The 13,695-nt window shown below is 34.7% G+C and overlaps 1 protein-coding gene across 1 annotated transcript in view; it reads left to right on the forward strand.

The window, feature by feature from the left end:
- The window catches only part of LOC128241063 (uncharacterized), a 35,763-nt gene extending 26,649 nt beyond the window's left edge, over nucleotides 1-9,114 (forward strand). Inside the window, exons 16-25 of the mRNA XM_052958046.1 lie at nucleotides 691-947; nucleotides 1,238-1,410; nucleotides 2,938-3,087; nucleotides 3,652-3,776; nucleotides 4,590-4,716; nucleotides 6,027-6,162; nucleotides 6,606-6,675; nucleotides 6,813-7,012; nucleotides 7,325-7,452; nucleotides 7,716-9,114. Of these exons, the coding sequence (XP_052814006.1) occupies nucleotides 691-947; nucleotides 1,238-1,410; nucleotides 2,938-3,087; nucleotides 3,652-3,776; nucleotides 4,590-4,716; nucleotides 6,027-6,162; nucleotides 6,606-6,675; nucleotides 6,813-7,012; nucleotides 7,325-7,452; nucleotides 7,716-7,889 (1,540 nt within the window). The 3' untranslated portion in view covers nucleotides 7,890-9,114. The remainder of the gene's footprint in view (nucleotides 1-690; nucleotides 948-1,237; nucleotides 1,411-2,937; nucleotides 3,088-3,651; nucleotides 3,777-4,589; nucleotides 4,717-6,026; nucleotides 6,163-6,605; nucleotides 6,676-6,812; nucleotides 7,013-7,324; nucleotides 7,453-7,715) is intronic.
- Nucleotides 9,115-13,695: the final 4,581 nt, after the last annotated feature.

A 13,695-nucleotide genomic window follows, 5' to 3' on the forward strand; every position in this document is an offset into this window, starting at 1 on the left:
AAATGAAAATAAAATAAAATAAACAAAGGAAGCGAAAAGGTTTTAAATGGTCAGGTCCAACTTTACACGGTGCATTCAAGACATTTTGAGGGAGATATAAGTTTACGTTCTATTAGGTAACCATCGAATTAGAATAAATCTCATGAAGATATTGATATTACTTCTTTTGCGTTCACCCTCTCCCCCCTTATGTGGGTGTAACTGTGTTCTCTTATTAGGTCGTTTTTAAAATGCATACATTGAAAAAGAGATTTTTTAAATATTTCAACATACGTATTAAATTGAATACTGGCTGATCAATCACAAAAGGGATTTTATATGTTCTTCCGTCCTCGAAGTTTGTGATATCTAATGTATTGATGCCAAACAGCCTTAACACAGATGCAGACAACAGTAGTTAAAGTAAAATACGAATTCACTAATATGAATGTATTCATTCTGATCGAATGGTCAATCTATGGCCATAAACAAAACCCTGTCTTCATAAGAAAAGTACTTTTTTCAATATTTTTGATTTTGCTTATATTATTATGGGTGACTATGAACCTTTGGCCTTGAAAAAAATCAAATTAACTCTGTTAACCAAATTTGCTTCTGTTTGATGTTGCAATAAAATTTTCTATTCGTTTAAAATCAAATGAGGCATTTACAATAGCTCATGTCAAGTGAAGGATTGCTATCCTCTTTCAGAATTATTCTATCAGTTGATGACCTAACGAATCAGGTCCAACTATCCACCAAAGACTCCTTGCAGTTTATTCGAGACTTTATTGCGAGCGAGATATGGGTTCAAGATGGATTTGGTGACCTTGTAATTGGAATAAATCTTAGTAATACGACTGCTACGATGATAGAACAAGACTCTCTTTCATCTATAAAAAATGTGGATGATGTTGATATTCCGACTGCGGAAACAGCTATTTACCTTGATGAAAATTTGGTCAAAGGTAAATTGTTGTTTTACACAAAAATATTATATTACATATTTGGATTTCCAATTCTACGTAGATTGTTAGAATTTAATACTTAATAAGTCTTACTAATATTAGTCTATTACTTGGTATTTCAAAAACCTAGAGAATGTTTGTGCTTTAGGGCTTATCCTTGTAGTTTCCTAAGTATTGTTATAAGTATCAGGCCAAAAACATAAGCATGGTTCAATACTAGTAAATTGTATTAGGGAAACATATATACGTATTTGTATTATTAAGAATGTTTTGTTTTCTTGTTTTCCCAGGAAATGTATCGAGACTCACTTTTCACATTTATGCAAAGACCGACATTTTTTCAACCGCTGGAAATAGATTCAAAATCAACAGTAAAGTTGCCGCAGCCAGATTAACAAAGAATGGCAGAAACATTGTACAGTTGGGGGATGATTCTGTAACGTCCGTGTTTCATGTTTTTGAGGTTTGTTTTACCTCTTTATTCTAAGGAACAAGACACATGATACAATTGCAAGAAAAAAGAAACTTGTCCAAATTTTACATACAATTAGCATCATTGTATACAACGTGATTAATCTAACATACTGATGTTTCACCTCGCCTACAACACGCGTATCTTTCGCAGCTTTTACGCATTTTTAACTCGACTATTCGAAGAAAATGGAGAGCTATACTACTCACCCAAGCGTCGGCGTCAGCGTCAGCGTCGGCGTCGGCGTCACCCCTTGGTTAAGGTTTAGCGTGCAAGCACACATAGGATAATATCTCAGCAACTACTTGAGGTATTGCATTGAGACTTGATACAATGGTACTCAACCATCCAACCAACTTAATTAACCAAGTTTGATAACTCTACTTTGCATTCAATGCCAATAATATGCCTTTATTAATCGACTTAGAAATTCTGGTTAAGGTTTTGTGTGCAAGCACACATAGGTTAATATCTCAGCAACTACTTGAGTTATTGCATTGAGACTTGATACATTGGTACTCAACCATCCAACCTACTTAATTAACCAAGTTAGATAACTCTTGTTTGCATTTAATTCAAATAATAGGCCTTTATTATTCGACTTAGAAATTCTGGTTAAGGTTTTGCGTGCAAGCACACATAGGTTAATATCTCTGCAACTAATTGTGGTATTGCATTGAGACTTGATACAATCGTACTCGATCATCCAACCTAATTAATTAACCAAGTTAGATAATCTACTTTGCATTTAATACAAATAATTGCCCTTTATTATTCGACTTAGAAATTCTGGTTAAGGTTTTGTGTGCAAGCACACATAGGTTAATTTCTAAGCAAGTACTCGATGTATTGAATTGAGACTTTATAGAATTGCATTCAACTACTCAGCGTAATTGAATAACCAAGATATATAACTGTTTTTTGCCAATAATTGCCCTTTATTATTAGACTTAAAAAAATGTGGTTGAAATTTTCCATGTAACCACATTTATGTTACTATCTCAGCACATCATGAATTGCATTGAAATCTAATCAAACAATGATCCATCCATGTTTGGCCAAAACTTTTCAATCCTTACACTGAAGAGCGGCGGAATAGTCGAGCGCGCTGTCTCTGTGACAGCTCTTGTTCCTCTTATTATTCGCTATTTTTAAACGGCAACACTCTGAGACAGCACCATGAGTGTTGCGTTTATTCTTTTTATCGTGTCAAATGATGTTTTATCGGCCTTCTAGTAGCCCGTATTGACAAATCTAGGCTGGGTTTGAGGAAATGGTGTTTTTGTCTGATGTTTGGATCATCTTACAGTCTTGTCCCTTTCATGTAAAACCCTTTAACAGAAACATATCCAATGGTTAGAAATGATATTTTTCATAAAAACTGTTGGAACCGGAATTGACTTTTAAAGATAATATTTGCTTTAATACATGATAACAGTCTTTGAAAGACAAATTTACATGTAAAAAGGAATATATTTCTAACAATCAAAGCCAGTAAGCATGACCTTCTATCTTTAGGACCACAGTCACCTTGTTTGCTCCTACTGGGATTATTCTGCAAACGAGGACGCAGGCGGTTGGAAAACTGAAGGGTGTACTATGACGTCATCAGTCAACAATATTGTCATCTGCAAGTGTAACCATCTCACGAACTTTGCGGTGTTAATTGTAAGTCAACTGAGTTTTAGTACATGCTTTAGATTTCCCCAATATCAATATCACCAACATAATCTTTAAATGATAAACAGATATAGCTACCGTGTATTTAATAGCTGAAAAGGCACAAATATTGAATTAATGATTGGTCCTAAAATACTTACAGTGATCAACGATCGTCTATTAGGGTAGAACTACCGTGTTTTCTGCAGCTTTCTTTCAAATTAAACACGGTATCCTTCATAAGACCTATTGTTTTTTTTATATTTATTTTCATTTTCGGTAAATTAGAACAATTGTATTAATTTTTGTACTGCTAATTTGTGCGTATTAGTGCACCTTTAAACAGTAAAGGATAAGGGTCATGCGTCTCATACTCTGACTCAGTACGTTATCAAAAAGGTGCCCTAAACTTATCCCTGTAGTTTGATTGGTTCATAATATCCATTTCTTACTTTCTGTGGCAATGGACGAGTGGAAATTGTATCGGACTCTGGATCAGAATTGCACCGGTTCGAATCTTGACCGCACGAAGCTGGGACTTGCATGTTATCTTAATTTTACCATTTCTTTCAGGATCTTAAGGGTGGCAGTGAAATTTCTGAGGCTGACAAACTTGCATTAGGAATTATCACAAAAGTTGGACTCAGCATATCAATAATTGGCCTCGGTCTTACCATCCTTACCTTCATTGTTTTCAAGTAAGTCGACTTAATCATTTAATGGATTGAAAATAAAACGTTATAAATTTCGCATCAATATTGTTTATTTCTCGAGCACAAAAGTCGTCAAAAATAGATGAAATGATCCTTTAAAATGAACTGTTTAGTAACTTATCAATTATTTGATAATAACAATTTACGACCTCCTTAATGCGTCCGTTAGTAGGCAACTATGAAGTTCGACAATTATGTCCCGTTTATAAAACAAACTTGAACAGTTATTGCGATAAGCAGTTGTTGATATATTGTTTATTTCAAACACCGTACTCTGTGTCTAGCTTTCCAGACAATATGGCCGTAGCCGCGATCAGCTGGTGGGTTGATAAACTTGACCGTGTCCATGATGTGCTCTAATATCATATTTCTTATGTACTAGCGCAGTTGTCACGGTCAGCAGTTGTTGTGTCCATATTGTGCTCCGCAATCTTATTCGTTAAAACCCAACGTGTGCTGTAGCAAATGGGCCATTGTCGTGGTCAGAAGTTGTTGTGTCCATGTTGCGCTCCGCAAATTTATGCCTTTAACGCAACGTACGCTGAAATAAATGGGCACTTGTCGCAGTCAGCAGTTGTAATGTCCAATCCTATTCATAACTAAAAACGTATGCTTTGGCATTTACGCAATTTTTGTCGTCGTCGGCAGTTCTACCCCTGTTTTGCTCCGCAATCTGTTTCGTTAAAACATACCGTACGCTCTAGCAGGTGCGCATTTGTCGTGGCAAGTAGCTGCTCATAAACTTGGGTCCACCCATGATTTGCTCTACAATCCCGTTCTTAACAAACTGTTTTACAGGCACTTGCGCAATGGTCGTGGTCAACAGGTCTTGATCAACTTGAGTGTGTCCATGCTGTGCTCGGCAATATTGTTCCTTGTTGGTGTGGAGCGGACAGAGTCGCGTGGTGGATGCATCGCCGTGGCTGTAAGTCTAAAGGGTTTTACCTTCCGTTTAGGTTAGTGTATTCATATGTTTTAAATGCGACTGTGAAGACACAAACACATATAGGAAGCGATCTCGAGTCGATTGCCTGTGTAGAATCAAAACTATATTACCGGTGTCATCTTTGAAAACCCCAAAGACATTACTGCTGTATGGGTCCGAGCCCTGATTCTAACCATATACCTTAGATGATATAGAAAACTTAATACCAGACCAATATTTCTATTTAAGTGAGCGCTATGGTATCGGTATTACAAAAGTTTGTTCATTGACCATTCGATTTTTCAGCTTTCAAAATTTGCATTAATTTTCGACGTTGTAATTTCACTTAAATATTTTCGGTATACGCCATTTGCACCTAACATTTCGTTTACTTTATTCATATCTGTTCATTGTTGTTGTTGCAATTTTTGATTAATTTTAAATACTCGTATATTGCACAGTTGGTGTTTACTATGAATTCTAAGACTTATAACCCGTTTTGATTTGCAAGCCGTAATCGTAATTGGACGTGTTTTAAATAAAAATAGAGTTTTACAACTATATTCTACCACATTCGATAAATTGTTTAGCGCTGTAATTTACAATTTCGTTGTTTATTTTGAAGTTTACGACATTGAACAAAACCTATTGGTTGGCAACCCTTGTTCGTATTTGAAAGCGCCTTTTTCTTCTTGATAAATGTTTACACATGTGCTTTGATTTAATTTTATAAATCCCAAATACATCATATTATTTTATACGGTGCTTTGCCCGTGTGATATTTTCGAACAGGTAATACTTATTAATTGCCACTTTCGACAAATTATTCTTAAAGAATACCAGGGGTCTTTTTCATAAAGCATGTATTGGTTAACATGTTCAACTAAGTGAACTCGAAAGTATAATTGTATCCATGTGTATTTTCTATTTAGTTTAGTTTCCTTATTTCTTTTAACATACTTTTGGGGTACCAACATTGTCAGCTGTCTTTAACAAACATGTTTCACTAACTTAAAGCTGAAAATTAAACTTAGTTTCTTGGTGAATGTCGTCCTTCAATTGACGTTTGAGCGAAAATGATGCAAATCAGGTTGCATGTGCCTTTGAAATCATCGTATATAAACATGTTTATCCGAGTACATTTAAATAAAAACCACTAAGTGGGTTGTCCTCTGTGTACTCCGGTTTCCAATACTAGCATTAGCTTTTCCATTTCCATTGAATCGTACTTACAAGAGCGTTAATTGTCAATTAACAAACTGGAAATGTTTAAATGAGAATAAACTAATTTGAAAATCAATATTTTGTAGGCACTTCTTCACTACTTTATCCTCGTATCATTCATGTGGATGCTTGTCGAGGGGATCTTGCAGTACCTGCGATTTGTCAAAGTTTTAGGGACGTACATTCCTAAATTCATGATCAAGTCGATGATACCGGCATGGGGTAAGAACTCTTTTTGCTTAATCAATTGTTTTCAATTGAATTATATAGGATAAAACTATGGAAACAAAGTAACAAGCCAAGTAGGCATAAAGATAAAATATAAACCCAGTTAAAAGACGCAAGGCAAGAACCAAAACGACACTAAACGAGAGACTATACATCACAAACAGACGCATCGAAATAGTTTTACCGATAAATATTTGGAATACCGATTTTGAACGGTTATCGAGGAACACGAGTCTACGAGCAAAGACAAATATAATTGAGTAGTATTAATCAGTTGTTGGAAGCAAACCAAACCAAAGTGAGCTCCCGTTTCACTGACAGTTCAAAAGTGATAATACCGACATTAAGTTATTTAAAATATATACTGTGCAAGCGATAGCATTATTTATTTTAAAATGGTTGAAATTTATGTTCTGATGTGTTTTTATTTCTTTTAGGAATACCCTTGATTCCGGTTATTATAGTCCTGGCTATCGATTACGATATGTACTATGGTGGAAAAGGATAGTAAGTTTGATTTAGCCTTTTCGATCAGAAATTGCATATTTTAACTGATTAGATCAAGTTTATTGCTTTCAATGTCTTCAAAAATGCTACAATTCCCTTTCACTTTTGTTAAAACTTGAACCAATTGATATTTTCAGTTGCTGGTTGTCAGGAGATCCACTGCTATATGCATTCATTATTCCGATAGCGGTTGTTATTCTTGCAAACCTCATCGTCTTTACGTTGGTCATGTGCAATTTGTTTCGACGAAAGAAGAATACCATGATATCAAACCAATCGGAACGCAAGATGGCATTCTTGCACTTTCAGGCTGCTGTCTCCATATTTGTGATTCTAGGTAGACCTGATAATGTGCGATTTAAGTTAGTCTAAAGAATATGAGTGTTTTCGGGTAACTTGTGTATCACCACCATTGAGCGTATGTTGGAATAAAAACAAAATAAATCGCTGCTTAACTACATATGAACTATTAACTGCAATATGTGCACTTACCTGTATCCTGTTTCGTTCAAAGACAAGCCGGCTATATTGATTGCTGTCGTTTTCGGCATTGGTTGTGTCTGGCTAGTTTAACGTCTAAAAACTAGTAAAAAATCGATTTGTAGCTGTATTGTTCCAATATGTTTATTTATGACTCGTCACGTTCCAGGCCTGACGTGGGTTTTCGGTTTCATGACTGTTGATGACACCAGGATTGTCTTCCACTATCTGTTTGCAATATTCAACGCCTTCCAAGGACTCTTCGTCTTCTTGTTCTTCACTTTCAGGGAAAAGCAGGTACATTTGTGTATTTCGGTATTAGGCAAGTGTGATTGTAACGGTTTCATATACATTTGCTTTTATTTAATGTTTGCCAAAGCTTCATATAGATGGTGCCATTTAATTTTAGATATGTATACATACATTCATATAAAGCTGAAAACGTCGGATAGCTCGAGGTTTTAGGTAGGGCCCGTCGTCCTCGAGTTATTGCATTTTTACTGAATATGTTATCAAGCGACTCAAATTATTTTGTCTCAAAGTTGAATATTATTCTACAGATTCGCAATGCCTGGAGGAAGCTGTGCTGTCCTAAATCCGTTTACAAGTCTGCGACAAGTTCAGAAGGATACAAAGGCAAATCCAACTCCGATACCAAAAGTACGGAGCTTTTGGGCCCAAGATCAAACAGTACAGGCTATTCCAATGGGGGGAGCCAGAGAAGTGACATTTAGACTTATGATCATATTTCGAGGGGTGTAAGCTGAAGCATACACTCTCCTTCTTATTGTTATGCTAGTAACACCTCTCCACTTTCACTCCTTGAATAAATCATCTATCACTGTACATAACGCACATTTCTTTAATTTGTAGCTCATCTAATTTTGGTTTTCACGAAAACATTTTATTTTTTGTCATATCTTTGTTGCCGTTGTTGGTGCGTTGTTGGTTTTGTTTAGACCAAAGGCCATTTAAGATATTTGGTTTGAAATGTATGTTGACTATAAGTTGTAACTTGTTAGAGATATTTTGGTACTTATTTTTGCTCTTAATTACAACCCGTTTAATATAAATTTTGTCCGATATGTTCATCATTTCAATGACAATGCGCAAAGATTTACATTGAGTTCTGCCTCTTGGTCAATGGAAAAAACGGTTGAGCGTTGCTGTTTGTTTCGGTACTCAAGTTTTCATCGGGGTCGTTTCTTGAAACTACGGCTAGACGTCAATGAAGACAATATAGTCCTACTTGCATACAATTAGTCCTTGCCAGATATACATTGTACTCAATATTATGCTCTGTACTTGTCAGAATTCAATGTAATTTTAAAAAGGGTTTCATACATACTAATTTGAGAAGAAGAAATTCTTTGTGTATATTAAAAGCTTCTTATCGCGTATTAAAGGAGGCCCATTCGGGTGCCAAAATGTCAGCAAACTCCTTTTTGCGCTGTCAAAGAAAAAATAGACTTTGATACAGCCTGATTCATATGTTTATTCTCCTTGTCAGACATTCCTTATGCTCGATTATATACCGTTCTTGTGTGGTATGTACTACATGTTAGCGGTTGAAACTGTTTTGTACATTTGAACTTCGATAAAAAAAATCTGTTGTTTTGTATACGAATGAAAAAATAGATTTTGTAGTTGACGTATTTGTAGATATTTGGTGCTAATACATTTTGTTTTGTTGTAAATGAAATTCGATATCGCGCTTATATTAATAACGGAAACAAAAACCATTTTTGAATATTGCTTATTTCACCATATACACTTATTGCAGATCTGGATCTACGTCTCTTGACATGACACAAATTATAAATCTGAAATTTGATTTAATTTTTTATTTAAATTTGTTGAGTTGGTTTTTAATTTGTTGTACATGTATAGTTTATAATGAATCAAACAAACGTAGAAGTATGCATTTCGTATTTGTATATATCATTGACCACGTTACTTTATGAGCCTAAATTGCACTTATTTTGGTAATAAAAAAGAATGCTTGTATATGACCTTGTGATTTACTTGTCACTCAACTTAAGTTTAAGACCTGTTTCCAATCCACGTATTTAATGGTGCACAATATAATGTTTATACTGATGGAAAAAAAATAAAAATTTAATGAATAATGTTTAACTTATCTAATCTCAGTGATCGAACCAAAAGAGAAACATACGATGTGTGTACAGATTAATTCAATATTAGCCTTTATGAACATTAGTAATAAGTCATTAGATAAGTGGTAAAAATTATGCCAAGTTAAAATAGCTCCTAAATATCACTGGCATTTGTTATCTGTACACAAATCAAAGGTTTTTAGGTGTTTTGATCATTAAAGTCAAATAAGGTAAACATGATAGTGCATTAAAAAGTGACACCAACCTAGTATATTGTGCGCCATTTAAATGTACACTTGAATTGACGTATTTCGTTCGGAGACGTGTTGCGCCTTTCAAAGAAGGGTAAGGCCAGGAACAACTCTTCTGATTTGTTGATAGGTGATGTCTCCTACCTGAAACGAATTTTAATGCAAGTAGCATGACGCTCTGGCACAATAATAGACCGTCTACGTCTTGTTCAATCTCACTTAAACCATAACGTGACGTTCACTTTATTTCATTACATTGATTGACATAGCATAACGGCGTGAGTCGAGCATTTGGGGTCTGATTTTTTATTTTTTAATGAGACTGCTTCTAGTCTACCTACGGATGAGTAACACAAACCAATTTTACCGCCGTTTACAACATTTTTGAATAAGTCTTCATCTTATATGTGGAGCACTTACACATTATTTTATGTTTTATGCAAGCAAGCAAGCATGTACTAAGGTCTGTACAATAAAACTTGTCATTTGATCTACAATGTAGACTTTCGAAACACTGTCAAACTATGTATTTATGGTGACCCCCATATTACAAGTTAAGGGGATAGTAGGTGACACCAAACAAAACGTATACAACACCCCGACAACCTGTTAATATTTATCAAGACGCCAACACTAATGGGAAATGTTTCATTTATTCATGACAATCGGAAAAAGACGTCATGTTTGGAACGATATAAAGATAAGAAACCAAGTATGGAAAAAATATGGAAACATATATGGTCACCATGTGACCACTCCTGACCAAATGGCGTTGCGTCATTCATGATGGAGGTGTGATAAATCTCGGTATCGTTTGAAAAGTCACCAATTGCTGATGAATATTATATGAACACAATGACCCTTCATTGTTTAAACGCTATTGCAGTTTGTATGACTGGGCGTCCAATGACCTATTAGTTGCACGTTTGCACTGCCGATAAAAGCTTGTAAGATTATTTAAGGTTTTCTTTTCGTACGCACCAAACCCTTTTAAGCGACATCAAGGGTCACCTGGCATCCAAAATTAACATACATGCAATTGTGCACCGAATACGTTAAGATTTAAATCAAAAGTCAACAAGGTCGCACAATGGTTAGTGCATTCGCTTTTCGGCTGGCGCCCCATGCTCGATTCGTGGCCTGAGCGCAAGTATATTTCGTCACCTAGCCGGACATGTCGGTTTCTTCTGTGTACTCCGGTTTACTGCAAAACGCAAGACCACACTTTCGCGTAGCATAGTGCCAACGAGACTTTTTAATTAAATGTTGTGGTATTTTAACAGTAATTGTTAAATAAATCAGATTAAAGTTTAAACTTTAAACTAACTAGCTGGTTTTGCGACAATCCCTTGAACGGAGCCGACAACAGCCGAAGGTTTCAATGGAATGCTGGTGCTATGTTGCTTTAGCGGCACTTGCTAAAGTGTAAATGGATATACTACTCAAATCACTTGTATCTGTTGTTTTAAAATGAATATCTGTTTTGCATTATTATTTTAAGTGGAGCCATTCAGTTTCCCTTAGTAAAATGAAACATAATTTGTGATATTGTAGGTAAAACAATGCAGTATGTTTTTGTTCGCTTTTCGAACTCTTACTCCCAAATAAAATGTGCCACAAATAGTACAATTATTTGAACATACCGAAAAAGATTAATATATATCGAAAACAATGGTTCTCATGAAGGATATTATTTTAAATTTGAACAAGGTGCAGAAAACACGGTATTTTTAACCTTATGAGGCGATAGTTGATAACAGTAAATCTTTAAGCACTCGCCAGTCATTTAATATTTGTGAACTTTCAGCTTTTAAATACACGGTTAAATCCTTCTTATCAGTAATTATTATTTTCCATAAATGATTTATTTAGTAAGTAGTTTAAGGTTCATCTCTCCAATTGTATGTTTGTTATATAATCTCAAATGATTCCAGCCACGGGGTTCACGGCGTCAAAACAGACGTCATTGTCCGAAGGATAGGTTTATTTGTTTGTTTTATCCATGTAGCTTTTATATTGCTCTTCATAATTAAGGGAGAATAAAATATACAGATATTTATTTAATGAATTTATAAAAAAAGATGCTTCAAAATGTATATTAAATATCGCTTGAAAGTATGATCAACTGCGATCGGATTTCCTCGGCAATTTTCGATCGAAAACAACCTCGGATGTACATGGACGGTTACAGTATCAGAAATATTTAGATTTATCTACGCTGCAAGTACATCCCGTAGTAATTAATTTCAATTTAACAGTCAAACGTTATGACTTTGTTCTTTACTTATCTTAATTATTTATTTAATAGTACACTTCACTGGCAATCAAATTAAACAAAGTAATAAAAAAACAAGTTAAAACGCTACAAATAACTCATAAAATAATATAATTCTATATTTTGTACTTTTATGTGTATCGGCATAACGTGATATGAGGTTGTTTTTGATGGCTTAAACGTTTTATAACAATACGTAATGAAAAATAACAGGTATAGGGGTTAGATTATTTGATACTGCGCAAAAACGAACACGGTGAGGTGCCCTTATTTTGATATCAGACGATTTGTAATGAAACATTGAATACATGTATTTAAAAAAATCAAAAATTAAACGAGCAGTTTTTTCAAGAATTAAAGAAAGGCGCACTTTTTTCAGTGAAACACGACGCCGTTTTTCCCGCTAAAATGACGATAAAGACGAAGTTTTAAAAATAACGTAAAACAAGAGAACGAAAAATATATGTGCGTGAACGTTTTCACAAGACACACTTGACGTTGAAATTTCATAGCTGTAAACGAGGAATTGATGAAAATATCGGTTATTGTAACTGGAACGTAAAAATATGAGAGACGTCTAAAAATTGACGTCAGTGGTATATTTTGAGGAGTCATAGTTTCAAAACTGTTCCGAATATTGAAAATGTAAAAACAGTTCCTAATCGGGCATATGCTCTTCTATTCGTATTCCAATTTTCAGACAGTAACTCAAAAAAAAAAAAATAGTCGCGTTCCACCTTAAGCTACGATATAATGCTTTGAATAATATTGCTTAACTTTATTGATTTTAACATGTTGAAATCATTGATAATTTATATATGTATATATGTATAATGCACTCTCGCATTTATCAACTATTGCCATGCCATGTGTTATGTTATTGTAAAAACGATGAACTGTATATGTTCAAGTTAACAATAAATGTTCTGATTTGTTTCGTTCTGTTCTGTTCTGTTCCGTTCTATATAAATATCATTTAACTTTCTGTATCTAATTATGAATAATTCGAATAGTAAACAGTCTTAAAACTATGGTTGATTATGTTTGCAATGCAGTTGAAAAAATCTATAAGAACTCCTAGTGGGTTCTACATTGTTTAAACTACAGAATAGTTCGACCTGCTTCAGCAACCGCCTGGAATATGTAGAGCAATATGTTAACTACGCTCTGATTCAAACATTCAAACACCTCTTTTTCCCTTAATAACATTCTATAACCTCATATCCTATAGAAAACAACAAAATCAATACCTTTCAATGGTATTATTTTGGGAGTAGCATTGAAGCGATTTGGGAAACCGATTAACACATACAGCATGCACTTGCAACATGAGCAAAGTATGTCTTATTAACAACATGCCTGACAAAAATGGAGCTTACAGACGTGGTTGACTGGCCGAGGAAAAACTGAGATAAAACCCTCCTTCTGGGGAAAACTCAGAAACCTCTGCCCGTTTGTTATCAGAATTATAGGATTTGTCTCGTACCACTAGATGTCGGGCCTCATCACCCATAAGCTCCTTAACAAATAGGAATAAATACATATCATTTATATGATTCATGTCACGTGCTATATCAAAATTATATACAGTTGTCAATTTCAACGCTATGTTTACAAGTGAGAACAAAAAGATAATTCATATGATGGAATTGCAAAATAACTCGTGCATATAAAACGCCACCTGGTGATTATTCCTTTACAAGGGAAAATAATTGTCTTCTTATTCGTTTCACTCAAACGCAGAAAATAATACTCTATTGCAAACTGTTAACATGAGTCTATATATAGAAACGCGTGTGACGTAATATTCACTTCATAACTGTATGGTAATTGCTAAGTTAGCAACTTGTTACCGCTTAGAATATAAAGACAAAACTCGTGCCACCTTTCTCTTTGT

This window comes from Mya arenaria, chromosome 7 (assembly GCF_026914265.1).
Source record: "Mya arenaria isolate MELC-2E11 chromosome 7, ASM2691426v1".
NCBI classification, from domain to species: domain Eukaryota; kingdom Metazoa; phylum Mollusca; class Bivalvia; order Myida; family Myidae; genus Mya; species Mya arenaria.